Source organism: Rhodnius prolixus, unplaced genomic scaffold (assembly GCF_049639745.1).
Source record: "Rhodnius prolixus isolate KJV_2025 unplaced genomic scaffold, Rpr scaffold_3, whole genome shotgun sequence".
In the NCBI taxonomy this organism is placed as follows: domain Eukaryota; kingdom Metazoa; phylum Arthropoda; class Insecta; order Hemiptera; family Reduviidae; genus Rhodnius; species Rhodnius prolixus.
The window spans coordinates 42,607,543-42,631,385 of NW_027411603.1; the positions used below are offsets into that span (position 1 = coordinate 42,607,543).

The 23,843-nt window shown below is 31.5% G+C and overlaps 4 protein-coding genes across 15 annotated transcripts in view; 1 reads left to right on the top strand and 3 right to left on the bottom strand.

Annotated features, from left to right (window-relative positions):
- The window catches only part of raw (NDT-like domain-containing protein raw), a 63,251-nt gene extending 52,379 nt beyond the window's left edge, over positions 1 to 10,872 (bottom strand). Inside the window, exons 1-3 of one of the 11 annotated variants that reach the window (XM_074125409.1) lie at positions 10,518 to 10,869; positions 9,550 to 9,625; positions 1,804 to 2,012 (exon numbers count right to left, since the gene is read on the bottom strand). The gene's annotated coding sequence lies outside the window, so the exon portion shown is untranslated. Of the gene's footprint in view, positions 1 to 1,803; positions 2,013 to 9,549; positions 9,626 to 10,289; positions 10,431 to 10,517 lie in introns of those variants that run through there. The other 10 variants (XM_074125416.1, XM_074125396.1, XM_074125408.1 and 7 more) reach the window with 10 other exon arrangements.
- Positions 5,208 to 7,252, bottom strand: LOC141452739 (uncharacterized). Its single transcript, XM_074125137.1, has 2 exons — positions 7,129 to 7,252; positions 5,208 to 7,063 (listed from the first exon to the last, which is right to left on the bottom strand). Exons 1-2 carry the CDS (start codon positions 7,250 to 7,252, stop codon positions 5,208 to 5,210), a joined length of 1,980 nt encoding a protein of 659 aa, XP_073981238.1.
- A 57-nt stretch (positions 10,873 to 10,929) lies between the features above and the next one.
- LOC141452892 (ankyrin repeat domain-containing protein 22-like) lies at positions 10,930 to 19,448 on the bottom strand. The gene is made up of 8 exons (XM_074125425.1): positions 19,310 to 19,448; positions 16,809 to 16,880; positions 16,270 to 16,395; positions 14,931 to 15,066; positions 12,477 to 12,810; positions 12,143 to 12,313; positions 11,838 to 12,059; positions 10,930 to 11,091 (listed from the first exon to the last, which is right to left on the bottom strand). Exons 3-8 carry the CDS (start codon positions 16,289 to 16,291, stop codon positions 10,930 to 10,932), a joined length of 1,047 nt encoding a protein of 348 aa, XP_073981526.1. The 5' UTR covers positions 16,292 to 16,395; positions 16,809 to 16,880; positions 19,310 to 19,448.
- Positions 15,673 to 22,696, top strand: Cyt-b5 (Cytochrome b5). Of its 2 annotated transcripts, XM_074125437.1 has the most exons (5): positions 15,673 to 15,809; positions 16,657 to 16,785; positions 20,473 to 20,601; positions 20,768 to 20,841; positions 22,080 to 22,696. In XM_074125437.1, exons 1-5 carry the CDS (start codon positions 15,702 to 15,704, stop codon positions 22,159 to 22,161), a joined length of 522 nt encoding a protein of 173 aa, XP_073981538.1. In that variant the 5' UTR covers positions 15,673 to 15,701; the 3' UTR covers positions 22,162 to 22,696. The 2 variants fall into 2 exon arrangements, with proteins under 2 accessions (XP_073981538.1, XP_073981537.1); XM_074125436.1 differs by lacking the exons at positions 15,673 to 15,809; positions 16,657 to 16,785 and adding an exon at positions 19,324 to 19,749.
- The last annotated feature ends 1,147 nt before the right edge of the window (positions 22,697 to 23,843 follow it).

Below are 23,843 nucleotides of genomic sequence, written 5' to 3' on the forward strand. Positions count from 1 at the left end.
GTTGGATTTCGACTATAATTCTAGTACCCTTACTGAACTCAGTGTCAAGTGTCAAGCATCTTCCATGTTTACTCTGTTTTATAGACATGTTCTAAACCTGCTTTAATGAAAACAAAACAAACACAACACAATGAACAACTAATAACGGCAGTAATGTCATTAATCTACCATTTAAAAAGCAATATATTACAAGGAGAAAATAAGAAGTGTAAATCAATTACACAAGTGACAACAAGAGTGTGAATATTAATTCCAAGTGAACACATCGTCAGTTATGAATTATTTAAACAAACTAATTACTATTCAAGGGAAATTTGTGATCATGATCAAGAAGTGTTTCTAACAGAGTCTGCAACAGTTTGTGTTTGGAATTCCTACTTTCTATTGACCAGTTATTGTGTAAGAAAATAATAACAACAAAATCATGTTTACTTCCATTTTACGTCTAATCAGAAGACCAGATTTCAAAAACTTAACATGCAAGGGTAAAATTATTTAACCTCTTGATAAGAACGTATGATGACATAATCTTATTTTTAGCAAACTTCCATAAATGTCCTTTGTTCTTGCCATTGATTTACTGAGGGTTGTGTTTATTATAGAAATAATTCTTTACGTCACTCAAGAAGGCGGGAAGTTATTCCCGTCTCTTTCTAAATTTCTCCTTTCATTTCCGTGAATGTTATGATGTCACGTAGTTATGATGTAGGTCTAGTTTCTAGAGTTAGGATTCTATTCAGGGATGTCTGATGGGGGATCTCTAAGGCGGTCGTTAGACATCTAGTACTAAGCGATCCCTCTTATTCTAACATTTTCCGAGGGACATTCCTCCAACTAAGACCATTAGAGCTTTGAGCTAAAGAAGACACTTGGGATCAGCATACAAGTTAGTCTCACCAGCTAGCTTAGCTGATCAAGAAAGACATATACATCCACGAGGTTCCCACCAGCAACTGTGGCCGTGGGTCTGGGGCCTAGGGAGTGAGCAGGACTGGCCTTCCTGAAAACTTACTTATTTACGAAAGAAATAAATTAATTTCATTTTGCCAATCTAAATGAAAAACTGGCATGTGCATGAAATTAATAAAACAGATACCTAATAACTGAAAATTTAAGTTAACATCCATGTTGCTTACTTGTGGACATATTAGGCTGAAGAAAAAAAGTACAGTCAATATTGAAAAATTAAGAGGTAGATCAGAAAGTTGTATATGTAACTAGACTGTAATGATACTGTTTGTCCATTAATAAATTTCTTGAATAATCATATTCAAATAAACTGAAATCATTGGCGGCACAACCCTAGCTCCCCCCACCCAAAAAAAGTTTTCATTGTTTTGGATGCAGGGCTAGAGAAACCTGTCCCAACTATTTTATCCCATCTATTGCACCGCAACAACAAAGCTCACACTCGTCAGCAACCAAGTCAATACAAAATTTACTACCAGATCTTCAGTGACATTATAAGAGCACAAATGAATTTATTCACAGATATAAGCATAACTTTGGAAACAGACAAGCACTTGTTATTTTACTCTACTAAACTTCTGAAAACAAACCTTTTTTCTAACTTAAAATAAAAATTTTAGTCCTATTCTACATATTGTGTGCTTATCCATATCAACATTAGTGATGGTCTGGAATAATGGTTTTAGCTTGAATTCGAAATTTGATTTCAAATTGCCTTTTAATTCAAAGAAAAAATCTGATGAAGTTTCACGTATTGCGTCATATTTCTGTTCACTTTCTAATTGTGCTACTATCAGTGACGAAACTTTCTGCGTATATGTTAAGATTACTCACCTAGAGGAGCACCTGAAACTGTTAAAATATTCAGGAATGCCATTTTATGGTGTTTAACATTCAATTTTAGCATATTTTTCTTGCTTTCTTGTACTTTTTTCTTCTTAAAATGATTTCAATTTTCATGAGCGGTAAGAAACTTGTTTTCTTCAGTAATTCAATAATTAGAACCAGTATGTCTCCTCACGAATGTAAACCAGAAGTGGGTCCTGTGGAAAAAGCATAAAAAAAGGAAATGGTTACGTTTAGAAAAAATATAATTAAAATTAGAAACAGATCTTAGATATTAACGTTCTACTAATTATATTTGTCTTAGAACAATTAAATAGCAGAAAAATACTTCATTAATTAAAATCAGTTCTAATTCTAGATAATAAAACAACCTCAAAGCATGTTCCCATTCTACTACATATATACTAAGTCTTCAATAATGGATTAGCATTAAAATTATCCACAGTTCTTATATTTAAGTAAAAGGCACAATCATAATAAAATCTTATTATCTCTATAGCCTTCATTCAAAGCCTTATTGCAAGTAATGACCATCTTAAAAATTTATTTATTTTTTAATCTTAAGGGAAAAACAAGAGTTTTTGCTACGAGGAAAAAACAGGTGTTTCAAGCTTAGTGTAGGATAGGTTTCCGATTTTCCGAAAAAACAAGGAACCAAAAAATGAGAAGAGAAGAAGAGTTGCTCCGCCGTCAACCTATTCCTTTCGCAGAGCCTTAAAAAACAAAAAATCCTAAATAATTTCGATTATTGACAGCCCACACAGCCCATCAACAAAGATAAATACTGTAAGGCCGACCTCGTCCGGAAAGCCAACACTCATGTCAAACGACACGCCAACTGCTGGTTTGTGACCGATGAGGGTAAATAAGGCTCCTGATTTGGTCAGTCTGCTCCCCTCCTTGTTATGACCTAGCATCCAATCATTATTGGATAATTAAAAAAAATCATTATTAAAAAAAACATCATTAACAGAAACCAGTTTCGTAGAACTCAGTCCTCTCTAGAAGGCAACCTAACACTATAATATGAATAGCTAAAAGTATAATAAGTTTTACGATCCTGTCAGAAGGAAAATCCACTCCAGGGATTTTTTAATATCTTGCACCTATCTTACGTACATTTGCAAAAAACGGCTGGCAAAACACCTTCTAATCTATCATACTCTACACCTAAGGACATACTATCGCCTACTAGTTAGTGATATCACCTACTACGTCAGGAACTGTCTATGATCCAGTGAAAGAAATGTCTCATATCCTACTCCTACTCATCGATTGTGCCTCTTCATGTTCCTGGCTAGTCAATATAAGATCGCCTACGATTTTAGTGCCAACGACCGAAGAAAAAAAGTGACAATGCACGAGTGTCCAATTATGGGGTGTAACGCTTAATAAGGAATACTTTCATAATTTATCATACTTTCTATCGCTATTTTTTTAACTTTCAATTGAAACATATTTTTTAAACTTCGTTCAAAGACACTGCAGATGATGAACATAAAACGTACAACCATTGAGGAATGTACTACTCCAACGTGGACCTGATAATAAACGGCTATTCAGAATCCAGGCTTCAACTAAAATCAACTCTAAGGGAGATTAAAAATATGAATCTATATTAATTATAATTAATACCCAATAAAATGATGAGCATCTTTTTTAATCTATCATTTATCACTTCTACTTTCCACTTAAAAGTAAAGACTCAATAAATCAGTAAATTTTGAATTCAAATCTTTCACAATCTTCAGATTTCTTTTTTACGATATATTTTGTCAAATTTAGAAGCACTCCCCCCTCTTTGTGGAGCGGGAAGAAATCATTTCAAGGCATAAAACAAATTCTTTTGTTAAAAATCTTAGATCATAGCTCATCATTTAACATGTAATTTTTATTTTTAATTATTAACCAGTTGTCTTTTTAAAAGTGGAACAATGTTATCAAACAATAAATTAATGATATGGAGTGTTGTAAGTATAAAAACAAATTCAGAACCGCCATCTGGTTAAGTCGATAATTTACAGACATTTGCTTTTATCAGAACAAATTGTTAACACATTATAGAGTAAACACTCTAAATAACTATGAGTTATGAAAAAAAAATTAAAATCTTATTTATAATGTAAAATCTATGTAATCCATTCATGAATATGCAAGAAAATATTTCGGTAAATTCAATTATTAAAAATTAATAATTTTAAACAACCATTGGAAAGGCATTCAGATTTACACTTGCCCACATCAGAAGATTTCGAATTACTTAATCAAAATCGAAATTCTTTAATAAGCAGTACTAAGTAGTCTAGTTAGAATAAATATTTCACCATTACACAGATAAATAATTGCTTGCCCTAGAATCATCAATAACAAAATATCAAAATCAATCATATTATAATCGACAAGGGAAAAATTTATGACAAATAAAATAAAAAAATTCAATAAAAAAAAGTCACGATGGAGAAATGAGAATGACGTACCAACATAAATATCGTAAAACCTTAAATGGTTGGGAAGGAGAATGGCCTGTGGGAAGGAGGTCCAGTGGCGACACCTACACTATTTTTAAGGTCGCTCACTCTTATTCTTATCCCCTTTCTTTAAAAATTTCTTCTCTTAAATATTAAATTTTTTAACACTACCACATTTTTACCAGTTACACTATTGTTTAAAAAAGGTCGTTTATCACTTCTTATATCTAAGCATAAAATGCAAAGAAAAGTTGAACCCGTATTAAGAGATGCTGAGATCCAGCGTGATGAATATATATATATATTGATGAATATATATATATATATATATATTGATGAATATATATATATATATATATATATATACTAGCTGACCCGGCAAACGTTGTTTTGCCATGTATGTTATTTCTAGGAAACATTTTTATAGTTAAATAAAAATAATTATCTACTATAAGTGTGCGGGGAAGTATTTATAATCGAATGCATTATAAAGAATAAAAGTATGTTTTATTTAGGTTAATAAATAAATCTTTATTAGAGTAACGAATACATTTTAAACAACAGTCTTTGATAGCTATCTAAACATCAAAAATAAATATTTATATTTTTACTATCAATTATGGCAGTTGAAAAAAAAAAAAATTAATCTCTTAGCGCAATAGAGTGTACAATATTTTTGGTTAGTCCGTCTTTAGCCAACACAAACAAACTGGATGGTTTTCCCACGCGAGAACATCGCACATATAGTTGTCCGTGGGAGAAGCACGGTGTTTCCAAATCTAAGCCACATACAGACAATGTTTGTCCTTGTGACTTATTGATTGTCATAGCGAATGCCAATCTAATTGTGAATTGAGTGCGTTTGAATTCAATTGGCACATCTGTAGGAATCATAGGGATTCGTGGCAGCAACACATTTTCGCCTTAAAACTTGCCATTCAAGATGATGGCTTCAATAACGTTTTTCATTAATTTTTTAATGACTAATCGTGTGCCATTACATAGCCGTGGTGGGTTTAAGTTTCGAAGTAGAATAATCGGAGATCCAACCTTCAATTGTAAATGATGTGGTGGCATGCCTGGCAAATCCAATGAATTTAAGAACTCAATTGGATAATTCACAGTCTCGTTGGTATCGCAAACTGCATCGATAGATTTATATGACACCAAGTCCCCAGGCAACAGCTGCTGTATCTTTAAATTTAACCCATTGACGTCCACATTTTTAGCTGCCAAGATCGCTCTTTCTGCCAGCCACTTATGATTTGCATATTGTGTGTGTTCGTCGGGAAATATGTGATCGATGAGACTATTTTGCGAGTCGATGATTGTGCAGAAGTCCGTCTGTAATTTTATGCATCCAGTATTTTCATGTACAGCAACTTTCCCATCGCCAATATCTAACAGTGGTTTAGAGAAAGTTTCGGCGGATGGATCCTGAAGCATTTGAACGCGCATGTTCACCGTCAGTTGTACTTTTTCATCATTACGCCATAGTCGCGATGATTTTAAGCACGCGTTGATTTCATCAGCGTAGGTTGAACGCGGAATAACGGGAAGTGTTTGTCTGAAATCACCTGAAAGGAGTAACAAAGTGCCGCCAAATAGTTTATCGTTGTTTTTTATATCCTTTAATGTCCTATCCAATGCCTCAAGCGAATGTTTGTGTGCCATAGTGCATTCATCCCAGATAATAATTTTACATTGTTTCAGCACTGTGGCCATAGACGATTGTTTTTTTATGTTGCACACTGCATCTGGATTATTTTTAATGTTTAACGGCAGCTTAAATGCTGAATGAGCTGTTCTGCCTCCATCTAATAAAGTTGCTGCAATGCCAGAAGATGCAACGGCCAATGCGATGCCATTTTTTGATCGTATCTCGGCAAGAAGTAGCGAAATAAGAAATGTTTTGCCAGTCCCACCTGGTGCATCTAAAAAAAAGAATCCTCCTTGTCCTGCCGAAACTGCCAGCATGATACGGTCGTAGATAATTTTTTGTTCATCATTAAGTAGTGGAACATTGCGGCTAACAATGCTCGCCATTTGTACAGTATCGTACTGTAGTTCACGATTCATATCTGTGTTGAGTAAATCAGATGCACTTCGATTCGGTGAGCCCATACCGAAATGACTGATTGGTAAATTCGCAATAGCAATGCAAAGATCCTCGATAGCAATCAATGCTTCATTGTACATTGCTTCACTGAATGATGTTGTTAGATCGTTGCACCTTGTACGATGTCGATACAATATATCATCAGTCATTGAATCTTTGTGATTATCCCACAACATTTGTGCTCGGGCCGGGAAACATGTAGTCAGTACTATAGCAAATAGTAGACGAATTTGTGTTCCTGTGCAGTTTAATGCTGCTTCAGCAAGCATGCTGTCCCAATGATTGTCGTCTTCTAGCAAGCCTAGAGCAAGGCATGCATCTTTATACGTAGGATACTGTTGTCCATCTACCTTCCGTATATCTTGAAATGACAATGGTCCGGTGACAACCAACAATAGTCGCAGATAAAAGCACTCAGTCTGCCTTGGATTGACGGTATATACACGACCCAAACTATTTGATTTGAATAAACTGGGGCACGCATCAACTGGTATCCCTTGCTTGCGGGGTATCCATTTTTTCGATTGAGCCCATGTAAAATACCGCGGAACTTCAGAATAGAGCAGTGTTTGTGCGAAGGCACCAAAAGCATCCGCACGATTGCACAATTCAAAAAATTCGGTGAGCGTAGTTTTCGGTGGATTTATAGCATGATCAAGCGCTGGCCGTTTTCAAGATGGACAGCTAAATGGATAACTGCTGGATCCCGTTCATGAATTGGGAAACCGAAAATATGCCAGACAGCTTCATTGGAACTGATATACCGGCCAATTTGGTAATTCGTGATTTCATCATTTTGATTCAACGGAGGAGAATGAACATTATTATTTTCAATCCGAAATACAGCCATATCACTTCCTTTATTCACATACTTGCAAATATATTTGATACTCTTCACCGAACTGCATGACTCAACATTTATATGAGCATTAAAGGTTTTGCTCAGCAGAGGAGAATATGGTACCACCCAACGATTGTCAATGTCGATGTCTGCGTTGTTGGTAGTTTTAATGAAAGATTGTCCGCCATTTTCCAGATTTTTTATTGTGTCATCAAAAAATAAAAAAAAAAATTTGCCAAAAAATTAAAGTTTATAATTAACAAATAAAAAATAGGGGTTGATCGTAGAGGGGTGAAAAGTTGAGAGTAATATGAGATTTTTTATTGTAAGTCATCACAAAAAAAAAAAAAAATTTACTAAAAAAAATTAAAGTTTACAAATAAAATATAAGGGTTGATCGTAGAGGGGTAAAAATTTAGGGTTGTATGTATTTTTGTATGATGTGTCATAAAATAATAAAAACAAAAAATTTTGCCTAAAAAATAAAATAAAAAAATTTAGGGGTGGACTACCCTTAACATTTAGGGGGATGAAAAATAGATGTTGGCCGATTCTCCACCCTGGCCGACATTCACGCTAAGGATCACAAAAATCGATCGAGCCGTTTCGGAGGAGTTCAAGTTCGAACACCGTGACACGAGAATTTTATATATTAGATATATATATATATATATTGAAGTTGTTAATATTATGATCCACACATTTGTGTCCAAAGCAAATAAATCATGTTAACAACCAATTTTCCACTTCCTTAAATCTATGAAAGCAATCAACTGTAATTATTATCAGCAATCAAAAAGAATTAGTCGAATTTGTACAATCTTTTAATAACTTATTAATAAACAACAATGCAAGATTTTGACAAGCCACCAAGGATCAAAACGATATGAATATATGATATTCAAAATAAAAATTATATCATTGAATCTGAATAAAAAGACAATTGAATCAAAATCTTAACACTGAAAATTAATATTGTTTTATGGGATAGTGATACAAAAAAAAAAAAAAAATAATAATAAATTGCAAAATGTTTCATTATGGAACATGTGTACTATTTTCTCTCATTATCAACCATCACATTCTACCTACCCCTCAGTGAAACAGTTGAGAGTGAAAACGCTATAATTACAATATAAAAGGGAAGGGATCAATTAGTGCACGCAGAAATGCCTGGATTTTTTATAAAAAAAATTGATATCTTTGTGAATTTTAAATATTTCTTTGTTATAAAGCCAGAAATAAAGTTACCCACAACTCAAGAAAGAAGAACAAATAAATTTAATTTACTAGTTAATTATTCTAAGTGTAATTCATTGTTCTGTGTTGTGTAGGCTCAATGGCTTCAACTGAGTTCTTGGTTAGATAGCTTCTTGGAACATGGTTTTTAGTACATTACATTTTTATGTAATAATGTACTATTTATTTCGGGCCATTTTTGTAAACTCTGCAAGGTAGAGGAAGAAACAGACATTATTTAAGTCAGACTGTTAGGGATGAGTAAATTATTTGCCCAGACAGCTGCCAGATCTAGCTAAAGTCTAGAACACTTTGTTGTATTTCTACGGTTACTATGCGAATAAATTGGGGTTGTGGATAGCATAGCCCTCCACAAAGATGATTAACGCTTTAAGTACAACAATATTAATAGCCTTAAATGAACTGTCCTCATTTCTATTGGTAAATAATTGCGCATCATAAAAAAACTAATTAAATTCTTTTTCAAAATTTGGATTAAATCAATTTTTTTATTCAGTGATACAAATTCAAGTGGAAAATACTTTTAGCATTAGCTGTTCTGATGAAGATCAAACAAAATGAATTGGCAGATGAGCAGATCGTGCAAGAAAAAAGATGAAAAAAATCAATACATTAAGAAATAATTTAATATTAGAAAATTGAATTCGTCATAATATGTTTAATACGTTTGTTTGAGTTATAATATATTGCAAGTTTATCGTCTGACAGAGCGTAGGGCAGTGTGTAATATTTATCAGATATTAAAGTTAAATTAACCAGAACAATTTGTTCTGTATAATATGGAGTTTAAGAGAATTTGTCCTTCAGGTAAGGCTCATATGCGAAGCATAGGATGGATGATTACTTTGTCGAAGATATTTCGGAGTCACAAGGGAGAAAAAAAAAATAAAGAAAAAAAAGTTAAGAGTAAAAGAAATGATAATAAGATCACAAATTTTATAAACATGCTGTTAACTACATTTTAAATAGGGCAAAACAGTTCTTTACAATTGCTACAAATTCTAAGTTCACAATTATTAGACTTCACAACAATATTTGTAATTTACCTCAAGATAATGAATTCAGATGAGCACCATTTTCTATGGGCATTGGCTAGTAAAGCCAATTGCCGTTTCTTTAGCACTGCAAACAAAACAATTTTCTTAAATATTAAATAAACATAAGAGTAACATTGTAATAGTTCTAAATATATCAGGGGACAAAAAACATGTCTAATGAAATTTGTATGTTTAATAAATAGAATCCAAAATAAAGAGTATTCTACAAGTAGAAAACCAAAAGCTTTGTGAAACTTAACCAAATGAACAGTGTTCGCAAAAATATTTAAAGTTTCATTATATTAAATTTTTTAAAATATTTTTTCCAAGGTGTAAACATATATGATGTCAGAGATCTATATATAGAAATGAAGTCACGGCATACACGGTTGAAGAGAAAGTAATATTAAAAGGATTGACATTGATTTAATTTGTAACAAGCTAAAAAACCATTACTGTTAAAAACAAAAATTATAAATTAGTACCTTCAAACAATTAAAAAAAATACATTTTATAAAACAATGCAAAAAAAGTTACAAGAAATGTAAAGATAGTAGATCTCAAAATGTTTTTCTTTAATACTTAAAAAATTAGATTATAAATAACCTCTTCAACTTCAAATGTGTTAAACATCAACATAATTTCCAACATTGCCCTCCGTTTTTAATAAAAATACTAATAAAATTAAATAAAATATTCAAAAATAGTCAATAGTTCAAAGACCTTGCATTTACTACATGTTTACTTACATAAGAGTCAATCAAAAGAGAACGTACACTACATAAAATATAGTCTATGATAAAAAACGTAGAACATTAAGAACCGTGCCAAACACTTTATTGATTGAAAAATCTGTTTACATTTACACTGTACTTACTGGCAACAACCAGAGAGACATTCAGAATGAAAAATCCCCTTATTAATGGTAGTGGTTAGTAAGATTTTAGTGTGGCCTGTTGTTATTATTGAACACTCACCTATTTGAAGATTTTAGGCACATTGTAGAGGATAGACAACAAATACCGCCACTTATTTATATTTGAAAAACACGTTAAACAAATAATTGAACATTAATCAAAAAGACCATATGACATTCGTCGCCATGTTTTTCACACATATGAAAGTATTAAAGGCGGGAGATTTAAATAAACTGGATTTAATGAATTTTACAAGGAAATGTTTAAAAATACTTGTTTAATTATAATTTCACAATGAACTTTCTTTAGAGAGAAGAGAATAACATTTTTTATTCATTAAAAAATAATTTAATTAAATCAATAATTTATAATACTTAATAATTTATAAAAGAAAGTTCAAGCTAATTTGCAGATGGATTCAATCCGTTTCTTAATAAAAATACTATTTTATACATAAAAAATTATTGAAACTTTACACTTCTTTGTCATTTGCTCTCCGATTAATTTCCTTAAACAAGATCTCACTTAACTGAGGATGAGACCTTCTTCTGTATTCCTGTTGAGCAAGATCTAAAGCAGTTAGAAATTCTTTGGTTTTCATGTTAACATCACAGTTTCTTGCTTTCAGCAGAAGCTAAAAATAAAAGGAAATATAAATAAATTAAGATGAAAAATTTTTGTTGTAAGAATAATGAAAAAAAAAAAGCTGTTGATAAGAATTCTCAGCCTAAAATCGCATAAGACTTTCAATCTTAAGTACTGCCTTGGATATAAAAATACAAAAACATTGAAATGACAAATATAATAATTTCAATAATAAGGAAGTTATTCCAGTTATATTTTCAAAAAGGTCAGTTTATAGCACTGATAAAAAATAAATCTATTGTGCCCTCATTTAGCACTCAGTATACTCAATTATTAGGTTTTTTTTTAAGTCCATGCCATGTTCAATACCTTATGGGCTTCTAATCCCAAGGGGCTATGTAATATTTTAAATATTATGTTGACAAAACTTTATTGTTACATCGACCTTTTCTTATATGTATCTAAATTCGAAATAATTGGCACTAGGTAACTAGCCTGAATACTCTGCGTCTCTTGATTATTTTTTAAAACCGAACTTGTACTTTTGTTACGATTACTTCGATCAATGACGAGTTCTTTTAATCTATTAATTTGAATTTTTAGCCTTGTTCAATGTAAATGTAGTATTAATCTAAATCAAAGAAGTTTGCAATTGAATTCTGTGACAATAGTAATTGTTTGGTGAGAGTTGAATAGTTAAAATAAAAAAAAAAATCCGATTTTTCCTTCTGATAGTTTACAATAACACTTTCTATTTTATACCTTATTAATAAGTAGTATGCAGAAACCTGTTACCTCAACAACTGTCAAAAATCCGCTTTCAACAGCTACATGTAATGGTGTTAAACCTTCATTATTTTGTGCATTTACTTCTACATCCTTGCTGGAAATTATTAATTCCACAGCTCTTTCATAGCCTCTTTCTGCTACCAGATGAAGAGCTGTGTTGCCATTTAAATCTTTTTTATTAACAGGTATACCCATATTAATTAGCATCTTCATCACTGACGTCCTTCCCTAAAACAAAACAGAAGTGTTTGTATTTACATATATGCATTATCTAAATTAGTATAATTTTACGAAAATAAATTTACACCAACTTTTCTTGCAGCTATATGAAGAGCTGTTTCCCCATAAACATTTACTTCAGAAATTATAGAATTTCTTGCAATTATGAAGATAACTTGAAGAGAATTGTCAGTTTCTAAGGCTTCATGTAGAGCAGTTTCGCCTCTTGTGTTTCTTATTTCGGTACCAAGCTTTACTAGCATCTAAAAGAATTGTTAATGAAGACAAGGTTTATCTAATGAAGTAAAATGATTATCTGAAAATTTAAAAATTAATCTGAAAATGTTTACGAATATCTAATAGCTTACAGTTTTATTTAAGTCATTAAAAAAAATTGAATTAGAATTATCTATTTCAAATTAATACCTCCACACATAACATGTTGGTATGAGTAGAAGCCACATAATGTAATGCAGTTCTGTTTCGGCAGTCTGTTATATTAGGATTACATTTCATGAAGAGATTTCTTAAAGTCTTTAATGATGTTCTTGAGTAGTCATCGGAAATTATTAAATATTTAACCAAAGCATGTAGTGGAGTTTGTCCTCTAATATTTTCTTGTATGTTAGGATCACAACCAAGTTCTAATAAGACATCAATACATTCAAAAAAACACTTTTTTCCAACGATTGAAAGATGTAAGGCAGTTTCCCCATGAATTGTTCTGGCATTCATATTGCAACCATAGCTGAACAATGTTCTAAAAGCAGATTTAAGCAAATAAATAATTAAAAAATAAAATGGACTTTCTCTTGCACAATTATACAATTTTAAATAGATATTTATTAAACTAAAAAAGAGAATTATTGTTTTCTGTTTTACACTTAATAATTCACCTGAAATAGTCAAAACTGTTTAGCAGTGCTCTCTCACTAAAACCAATACAGTTATTTCAAAGTAGTAGGAGTTTCCTCGGACACAAAAAATAATTTTTTCCAAAATAATTGCCCAATAAAAAATTTGATGCTTACATCTGCTGATTCAAATCTAAAGTTTTGAGAAAATCGTTAAGATGTTTTTTATTGTCAAAAACATCAAAAGCTTGCTTCCTGTAGACGGTTTTCATCACACTGAAATTTTGGTTATGCTTGGTAATTTCTTGATGTGATATGTAGATTGTAAAAATGTGCAGAAGTGGCATTTCACTGTGAAGCAAGATGCTAGTCTCAACTGAGAACCTCAAGGTAAAAGAGTTATCTTGGTAACTGCATCAAATAAGTAATATGATTTGAGGTTGTTGAAAGTCCGAATCATTCGTCAACATATTGCAATATTGGTACTTGAACGTTTTAGGTTTTCTGCTTTTATTTTATTTCCTGTCCCATAAATTCTCAAAATCGACTTACATGAAATTACTAAATTTAAATCACCAGGTAAAAAAAAAAAATTCAACCTTGTAATCACACAGGTTTAGAAGCCATTATTAGTGAAATAAACTTTTAACTTTAAATTCTGGCGTGCAGTTCACACATAACTTTTAAGATAAGATTCTAGTAGGGCGGCCCAAGGCCTAAGCTACTGCGACCCCTTTGGATCTATTGTGGCTCCCCCTCTAGAGCTCGCCCTCCAGACCCGTCCGTTTATTCAGACTCTTAAATTCTGGAGAGCGACAATTGGGTAAAGCTCACAGGCCTTGATTTTTCCTCCCCGAGGAGTAACATCCTTAGCCAGACCAGCCCCTCACATGCCGTTTCCTCCTCTTCCTAACAGAACCTACAAAGGCTATCCTCCACCAGGCCCATGCGATGCATGTGTTTTCTGAACCTGGAAGCACACAACTTTTTCTTACAGCTTTTGTGGGATATGAACTACGGAACAACAATAAATGTCTGCTTCCCCCGAACCTTCATCATAATAGGAAATAATTTAATTCAAATTCCCTCAATGTATTTCGCCAAATGTTGAGTCTCAATCTTACTGTGTTTGGAAAAAACAACAGAAGCGCGAAAAGAAAAGAGAAAAAATACATTAAGAAATTCCCATTTCTAGAAGAAATCATTCAAACTCCTAATTTTAGCTACTCATTTATTCCTCTTATTATATAACTGACAAAACTATAAAATCCATTTAAATGATGATTGTAAATGAGGGGAAACGTAATCATCTTCCTCTCCAAGAAGTACCTTTATTTTCACACTTCCTCTGAGGTCAATGACGCTGGGAACTTTTTTGGATCACTGCCGGCCTCCGGTAACTGTTCGCTAAAGGCAACACTGTCTATCAGCGCACAGTGTGCTGCAAGAAGCTCGTAGGAAGTGAAAATCAAAGGGCCAGCAGCTGAATGCGAACCTGGAATCACCGCGTTTGAATCTAGTATACGCTAACCACTGAACTAATCTCCTCCCAAAGAACTACATTAAAATGAAATTTTCTACTAAAAACTTTTAAATAAAAGATGTAGACTTAAAACACATCGTTAGACCAATTTTCAAGAGAGTAGCGAAAAACTGAAAAATCTATTGGAGCATTCCCAGTCGGTTGACTTGGTGTAAGACCTTATCACCGGATCTGTAAATAGCACATAAAATCATGATCAATTTTGAACGTACCTTGATTTTTACTATGAAGGTTAATGCATATAGATCGGCCCACAGCACAGTTTGTAAAAACTAAATTCTAAAATTGCTCGGTTCCTTGGTCGAAAGCTTGTGTTTTTCACAGTAAATAACTTTTTGAAACTTTTTTGTGAAACAATAACATTCAATTCACTTGTTTATTCTTGGCATTAAGTCCACAAGATGAAATAACAATTTGAGAAGAAAATTTACCCATGCAAAGTTATGCATAGATCACGTTAATTAAATAATTTTTATTATTTACCTAATGATATCAACAAAACCGTGAGGTGCGGCTAGAAGAAGTGGCGTGTTTCCATCGACTTCCCATTGAGGTTCATCTGGATCGGCGCTCTTTTCAAGTAGATTTTTTACTAAACTGCAGTCACCCTTCAGTACAGCTTCATGTAATTCAGAAAAAGACATTTTTCAATAAAAATAAAATAAACACTAATGACCTATTAATAGTAGAACATGTATAACAATGTCACCATTTCTGAATTTTATTACATAATTTCTATAGGTTTTATAAATTGGTCGAATCAGCAGTAAAACAAGTAGTAAATTTTGTTTATATTAAACTGATTTTCTTGACACTATAGTACCAACTTTAAAATTATCCTTAAAGTAATTTATAATTATAAATTTATAAAACAGATCAACATTAACATTTCTCAATATTGAAAACTAATTTCTGCTATAAATTTATTTTTACAATAATTTTCTCGTCCTCTCTTATAGTTTATGTAGGTTTTTTGATCAAAATATTTTTAATAAAGATACATTTAATCCCAACACTTTCATTTAATTATAAAATATTTGTAAACAAAAGAAAAAATATAATTCGTTACAGATCATTTACATATATAGAACCATTTACTCTGAAAGTGCCTATTCATTTCCTTTTCCAACTAGAGCAATCAGTTATGAGCGATTAGTTGAAACTCTTACACGTTAAAGTTCAGTTTATCTCCTGGTAGTATTACCTTAGTGAATACTCGATAAAAATTCTTTCTAATATTAAAGACGGTATAAAATGAAAACTTATTCTTGGCAAGAAATAGCTAAACACAATGGATCTAATGGATCTTATTGGCTGGTAATACATGGAAGTGTACACGATCTTACAAATTTCTTAGAAGAGGTATGATAATAAAATTATTATTAAGGTACCTAGATATTCACCACTAATGGGCCCAATAAAAACTCAATTTATACCAAAGATATTAAAACTAGGGTGCTCTTTCTCGCAAAGGCCAGATGGTCTTCTCAAAATCGTTTTTACCATTGCATTTCTACGATTCGTGATTTATTAGTGCACTTCGGTAGATTCCTCTGACAATTCCATTACAATGGCAATATAAAAAATTATTTTTCCAAATAAAAATCTATTTTTAGAACCTCCTGACGTAGAACACAAATAAACCTGAATCACACTTCAATTAAAATAAAAAAATTAAAGGTTTTATTCCGTCGGCATAGATACGAGTCCTCTCTGCATAATTGAAGGCCTGACAATTTGGAAAGCAGCTATTGATTATTTTATAACACATAATGCATTGTGCTAAATCAATTTTTGATAAAATAATTGGAGAAGTGCAAACCTTTATTATAATATACTTCCATAAAAATGTAATATGCGAAAGATCTGACAGAATCTCCTTTCCTCCTTTGTTCAATGTGCTTCACTGTTTTATTATTTAATTTGAAATTTTCTTCAAATTCTTCTTCTAAAATAAAAATATACTTCTACAATAAAATTTAATATTCTTTTGAATATTGTGAATAATGAAAATCTTTCCTTAGAAAATTAATTCCATGCAATGACCTAGGTATTAGAAAATTAATTCAAATTAGATACTCTTAATTAAAGATTTTAAGATTTTAATTATTTATGAAATCATAAAAAACAGTATACACAAACATTTCCTTAAAAGATAGCTTGCCACATTTTTTTTTTTTTAATGTAAATTATATTTTCAATTTGTCAGCATCCTGGAGGAGAAGAAATTTTAATGAATCTTGCTGGCAAAGATGCTTCAGAATGTTTTGATGACATTGGACATTCTTATGATGCAAAAACTTTATGTAAGAAATTTAAAATTGGAGTAGTATTTAATGTAAGTGATTAAGACTTTCTAACCTTTTTATTTATGAAATATAACACTTAAGAAATTAGCAGATTTTCTGGAACTCTTCTTGTACTGTTTAATGTCTGGAATCATAAAAGATTTTTTTCTTTAATATTTGGAAATACAATTGTTTTCTACAACTGATACGAAAAAAACAAACAAAAATGTTTCCTAATGTCGTAAATTGAATATTCTAATTCAAATATTACTGTACATGAGTTCGAACAAAATTTAAACATTTTTGTTTTGGTACTTTACACCATAACAATTGAACGATACATTTCGAAAATGTCTTCTATAATTAAATAACGTGTGCCCCTAAGACATTTATAAAAATGAAAGTGATTGAACGTTAGAGAAAGTTATAAATTGTACACAAATTTAAATTCATATTTAATTTTTTTTACTTGTTTAAGTTTTTCAAAAACAGTTAACTTTATTAATAGAATTAAATGATTATCGCGTTCATTCTAATATTCTGAAAGATATACTCAACTCAGATTCATGTTACATTAATAGCAAAAAGAATATCTTTAATTTCTAGCAGCCTCTTTCAGCTCATAGTCCAGTAAAAACAGTGCTATCTGTGACGACAGGCTCTAACCGGAGGCTGATAGTGCTCTGGAAAAGCGCCAATGACCTTAGATTTTTGCGGTTTTAGATGGATACACAAATTTTTACTTCTAGAGAATTTTTCTGCTTAAGAGCCCTCCAACATTCCTAGCATTCCTTTGTCTTTCAACAAGGATTATTTTTTTAGGAATGTTTTGACCTAACTGCATCCTAGGATGCATCGTCTCTTAGTTATCGTGTTTTGTATTCAAATACGTTTTCGTATTCCCAAATTATATCCGTAATACCTAGTACTACTTAGAAATAATACGATGAACTTGTTTTTTTTTTTAATTATTATTATAGATCTTCACGTTAAAGAAGTAGATCAATCATTTTCATTTTAACTTCATAATCAGTTTATACTGACAATTTCTGAAATATCCCATTTTATATGAAAGGAATGAAGAGTTCAACGGCAACAATGTGATAAAAAATAAAAAAGCTGAAACATTTGCAAAACCTAGAGACCTAGACCATTTTGCAATGTAAATATCCATGATGTTATGTGTATGTGAAAGGGCGAAGTCATTCGCAATCCAAAGCCATAACTAATAGGCCGGCCAATATAGCTAAATGTTAATCTTAATTGGTCCAAAATTGAAAAGAAGAAGCATAGACTGGCGGTACTTGGTAAATGTAACGTGTTCGTAGAACACTGTGAATACACATGAAGTTTACTTGCAATGTCAAATAACGTTTAATATAGAGGAGTCAAGAAATTTAAAGCAGCTTTGGCAGTCTTTATTCGTTTCTAAGTTAAATCTAAATCAGAAAAATTGAAAAGAGACTTTGAATTGAATTTTTTATATTTCTAGGATAGAGGTATCAATTTATTTTACCAGTAGACTTGTTTAGAATGACCGTACACAAAATCAAAAGATGTACTACTTATTAAATAAGAAGCTGCTACCAGTGTGAGTTGTTACGAACATTCGAAGCCCAGAGTGTTTATCCACTAGTCGAACACAAGCCGCGACCTAGCGATTGCATCACCGACAAAGGGGAAGTACTCCTTCCTCACTTAGTCACAATCGTTGCATAAAGATGTAGGGGATGAACCCTACATGTAAAGAAGAGTAATGCTGCTAAAGTCGTTTGGACAGGCCAACCTTAGCTGTTATACGCATGTACATGCACATGCAACTATGTGTTTGAAATGATTCGCCTTCAATCTTAATATGACATTTAAATGATATTTTGTACCGTATTTCTTTCATTTTTTGGTCTGAAGAAAATATATATTTATACAATTTGTATGTAACATAGCTCTGCAGCCGAGTTTTAGAATATTTAATAATTCCAGACGAGTTGTAACTTTAGGACCGTTCAAAGGTATTAAACATTTTGGGCGTTGAATTTTGAATTTACCTAACGTCATAATTCTAATTTAAGAATTAAAATTTCCTGAATGAAAAACACTTTCACAACATTCATTTGGTATTTTACAAGTTAAAATTTCGCGCTGGTAAGTTTGAATAAATTTGGTTTATTGACCGATGACGATGGAAAAGAAAAATCTAACACAGTCGTCGTTAGTTTTTCTGGTGAAACTAATTTTCTTTAGTTATACCTCCACATACAACATTTTTCATTCTAAATACCTTTTTAGTAAGCTACATTTCGAATACACATTACTTCAAATGACGAAACTCTGGACGTGACACTTCTGAAAGCTTTATTTTAAATAATTTTACAACTGTAATTATAAATTGTTAGTAGCTTTCTTTTACCACAGAAATGAATTGTACTTTAAGAGTTTTGTCCATTTTACAAAGTTTTTCTCAGAAACTGGTAATGTTCAAAAAAAATTTAAGGAGGATAGAGTTTTTTTAAAGACTTAGGATTCTGCGTAATGTTGTTCTAAGAAACCTATCAATTGTCACTACAATCTACATACCTATTGGCTCGCATTAACGAAACGAAGTTCTCAGACTTGTACATTCTTTTTTCTTTGACTTCTTTGAGTTTTGAGAATTTCAGTTCTTTTTCTCCCTCCTTCCTAAAACTCCTCCCCACCATTCCACGTTAATTCATTTATGCTTGCTTATGACTGAAATGAAGAAAGTGTGGAGAGTATATTCATTTGGGCGTCCTTGGCAGCTGATATCTATCAAGTGTCGTGAGTCAGCGCTTTCAATTTTATGTTAGTCTGAGTTTTAATAAAAACTTATTACAAATTAAATCTTGAAACGGTAAACAAGCCCAAATACGCAATTCAAAATGAGCAATGAACAGAAGATTTATCGTTTGGAAGAAGTGAAAAAGCATCGGGAAATCGAAGATGTCTGGGTTGCTATACATAATTCAGTTTACAATGTTTCAGACTTTTTAAATGAGGTGAGTATGGTACATGTACTTGTTATTTTCTCGGAATTATAGCAAATTAATGTCCTATTTTTTGAAATGTGGTTTCATAGCATTTTGAGGTTAACCTACATACTTGTAAAAGAAACAAATTATACTTTAAACATCGGAAGTAATATTAAATAAATTTATGCTTGTGAATTTCTCAAGTCTATCTGATTAATTTGTTTCCTGTTTTCAACGCAATTTTAAAGTGAACGTTCATCTGCTTTTTTCCTCATATCTTATTTTGACCTTCTAATTTTGTTTCAATCCACAAAAAATGGAAATGTTTAATGTTATTTTTGCAAATTAGTGTATAGCATTGGCTTGCCCTCCTTGAATTTAAATAGCATATTTGATTAACTTTTGTGTTTTGCTAGGAGTTGTTACTTTTTTATACTTATGCCCTTTTAAGTTTGAAATTTTTGCTATTAATGAAAAAAAACAAAAAAAAACAGTTTACTTGCAACTCGTACCAGATCCTATAATAGTGACTTTTATTTGTTGATAGGTTATTATTGAACTAGCTCCACTTTAATTGGTTGTTACATAATCAGTGAAATAAACTGATTTCTAGCTTGGATTTATTTTATAGCGATGTTCAAAATAAAACAAAAAATATATATCATATAATAATGACTAATTTAATTTCCCTAAAAGCAAATGGTAATTATTAAAACATGTCAACTTTGAATTTTTTTATTTTTCATTTAGCACCCTGGTGGAGAAGAAGTTTTGTTGGAGCAGGCCGGTAGAGATGCCACTGAAGCATTTGAAGATGTTGGCCATTCAACAGACGCTCGGGAAATGATGTCCAAGTATAAGATTGGTGAACTAGCTGAGGTAAATAATACACATAAGGGGTTTGGTTAGTTAAATTAGTAAAAAACCCAAATAGAAATGAATAGCAATTAGCAAGAGGGAAGGTTACAAAAATAGGGTCATATGCTCAAGTTTTACCCCATTTTTATTCATAGGAACTTGCTTATGAATAAATTTTGGTTTTTAGGAAGATCGCACATCAGTAGGGACCAGAGGTGGAATTTGGGAAGATGGTACATCAGGATCACCTTCGGCTAACAGGTAATTGTTGTTCTAGTAGTGTATTTATTGGACAGTTTTTACTGTAATAATATAGGCATAAACCTTGGCGTCTAATTGTCGTTTATCTTTTAGCCTTATCTACAAGTGAATTCAAGTATAAGTTCATAATTATCAGTTAATTGCCATATTTGACTATTATCTTAAATATAATCATTATCCTTAATAATGTAAATAAGGCTAACGACCTTCGGAGGGGCATATTTTTTGTAATAATTAATGCTATTTTATAATTGGAAAACCTATAAGGAGTTGTCTGATTCTTTTTTAGGTAAGGGGGTCTCTCAATATAGAAGTACCCAATTCAATCTTATCTCATTGGCACGGCTGTGCCATTCGCAATTTGCCCTTCTCATGATTTTTGTTATCTTCCATGATTGCCTTTTCTGTTAGGTTCTTTCAGAACATTGTGCTCTAGATCCGACCATCTTTGGATAAAACTTTTAATCGGATTTCTTTTTCAAAATTGTGCACTACTTTAAGATTCAGCTCTCCACAAACAAGTTCTGCGAGACAACAATGACGGAAATTTTAGATAACAATTTATTTGGTCTATTGCCACTCCCCTAATTTAAAAAGGTTGATTAACCTCCTTACATTTAGATATTCCTTCCATAAATTATTTTGGTTTTCATTTTTTGTTATTCATTGTTATATCACTAAAATTGATGTATGATATTTCCAGACCAATGTATTTACCTTAATTTTGAGGGTCAATAGTTTATTTAAATAAACTTTTTATTTTTTTTTAATTAAAAGAACAGATAAATACTTTAAAGTAGTTTTGCCATCTGCCTTTTTTTGGTGTCTTCAGTAAAATGTAGTGCTTGTCTCCCAAGTACGCGGTTTTTTATATAAGAACAGATTTTTTTTCTTAACATTCGTTTGTATTATTCTCTTGCATTTGTTTTTGTTCATATCTCACTAGGCAGACCATGAAATCCTGAGGAATTTTTCTAACAATTATAACAATTTAAAGTAAGAATATTTTTCAAGATTCATCATAATGTAAAATATGCTTTGTTAATAAGTAACATCATTTTGATCCTAATAAATACATTCGGGAAGCTCCTCCATAAAGACCAATATTAATTTATGTAAGTCGAGATTGACTGCTTATCCATGCGGAACTCGGACCGAATCGAATTAGCTAACCTAGGTACCTGATTGTTTTTTCCTAGAAAATTACTTGGTTTAATGTACATATTTCTGTTTTTTAGCTCGTGGAAAGCTTGGCTATTGCCGGTTGTAATTGGAATTGTTTCGACTATGTTCTACCGATACTTCCTTGTGAAACAATAATATTATAGAAATTAGTATGAAATATTTCCTCTTCGACTTTCTATAAACCTTTACGTCATACATGTTCTAAATGTGTATATAAAGTAAAATATATACAGAGAAGTTATAGCTAATTATATTTTTAATTACAGATTAAAGTTATGTATCTTTTTTTTATAATTATGCAAAAAAAAAGTGCATTTATATTTTAAATTTTTGTATTGTTTGATTACTTTTCACAACTGATGTCAAACATCAGTTTGTTGTTCATTCCACTTTTAATTGGTATGTTCGAATGTTTTATATAATATTGAAATGACTTTTTTCTAATTACCAATCTATAAAAATGTAAAAAAGGCTTAATTTTAATTGAATTTTTTCAAAAGAATGTTTGTGATTAGTTTACAAATTGGTTGTAAAAAAAGAGACTTATGTGCAATTGATGACATCTTGTTTTCAGCATACTATGTTTTAAAGTACTCGACGTTTTATGTAAAAAAAACCTTAATAATTATGAAATTTAAACCAATAAATATAGTGTGAAATAAACCATCAATTGTATTTATTTTATTTAGGTAGTAAATGATTCTTAATTATCCTTCCTTATAAAAAAAAATAGTGACAGATTTCTGAACAGAGTTGACACTTTATTGGAAATATGTGATTAAGAGGCGGTAAATATGCTAAATATGTATTTTATGATCACCTTAAAGGTGGGCTTAGGTTCAGCAGATGGAACTTCTTGGAAGTTTTGGTTTAGAAACATTAACTTCATTGCTACTGATATTAACGCATGAGATCATTGGCGCCTAGAGCCAATGTAGTACACTCCTTGTAGCAGATAAATTTCCAGCTCCCTACAGTGAGCTGTTGAAGCTACTAGAAAGAAAAAATCTAAGGGCAGCCAATTAGACTCCAGCTTTGTCTAAAAAACTGAAATCAATGCTCATTATTATGTTGTAATACGAAAAATATCTTTACTACTGAAAATTATAAATATGGCATTACTAGTAGCTATTTGCTTATTAGTACATTTTATTTTTAAAATTATTTAATTTACTTTATCCAATACATCATCCTTGTTCCTTTCGTCCAGAGTGAAGAAAATGAAAAAGCATTCTTTGATGAAAGCATTGATTTTTTTTATTTAGCATTGCGGATCATGCATGTATGTATTCTTTTTATAATCTAATTCGTCTTCCTTTTAAACTTCTTTTGTTTTGCCTTCTATGTTTTAAAACCTCATTAATTTAATGGTTAATTTTCTAATTTCGAAGTCATTTGGCAAATTCATTAGGTAACTAGTGAACAAGAATGATCTAACTTTTTTTAATAAAGTAGGCAACTCGAAATATTTATTTTTGCGATAGAAAACGAAATTGGGGTTGTAGGTAATACTATCTGAATGGTAGACAAACGTAAAGCCAGCTTGAATAAATAGGCATTACTTCACATGAAAACAATAAATTTGACTATTTTATGTTGACAATTATTCGACAGTTTGCACGACAAGAATTCTTATTTTATTCTCCGCCAGTCCTTTGGTGGGAATAAATCCGTTTCTCGCCTGCATCCTGCAGATAAATAAAGTATCTGACGCCATTTGTCATCAGCACCTGCATTATTAGAATCATCCGAAACTTTGGAATAGTTGACAGATGGTTGCCAGTCATCCACTTTCCTAGATAACGAAGAGTTTAACA

What these genes read in the sequence shown, in the direction of transcription:
- LOC141452739 (XM_074125137.1), bottom strand. Translation starts at nt 7,252, where the DNA reads ATGGCTGTATTTCGGATTGAAAATAATAATGTTCATTCTCCTCCGTTG. An exon ending in AGCTGTCTGGCATATTTTCG is followed by an intron (nt 7,064 to 7,128) that starts GTTTCCCAATTC and finishes GAAAACGGCCAG; the next exon opens with CGCTTGATCATGCTATAAAT.
- Cyt-b5 (XM_074125437.1), top strand. Translation starts at nt 15,702, where the DNA reads ATGAAAACTTATTCTTGGCAAGAAATAGCTAAACACAATGGATCTAAT. An exon ending in TTACAAATTTCTTAGAAGAG is followed by an intron (nt 15,810 to 16,656) that starts GTATGATAATAA and finishes TCAATTTGTCAG; the next exon opens with CATCCTGGAGGAGAAGAAAT. An exon ending in GGATCACCTTCGGCTAACAG is followed by an intron (nt 20,842 to 22,079) that starts GTAATTGTTGTT and finishes TCTGTTTTTTAG; the next exon opens with CTCGTGGAAAGCTTGGCTAT.
- LOC141452892 (XM_074125425.1), bottom strand. Translation starts at nt 16,291, where the DNA reads ATGGAAGTATATTATAATAAAG. An exon ending in GGTTTTGTTGATATCATTAG is followed by an intron (nt 12,811 to 14,930) that starts GTAAATAATAAA and finishes ATCTGCTTTTAG; the next exon opens with AACATTGTTCAGCTATGGTT. An exon ending in TTCATATAGCTGCAAGAAAA is followed by an intron (nt 12,060 to 12,142) that starts GTTGGTGTAAAT and finishes GTTTTGTTTTAG; the next exon opens with GGAAGGACGTCAGTGATGAA.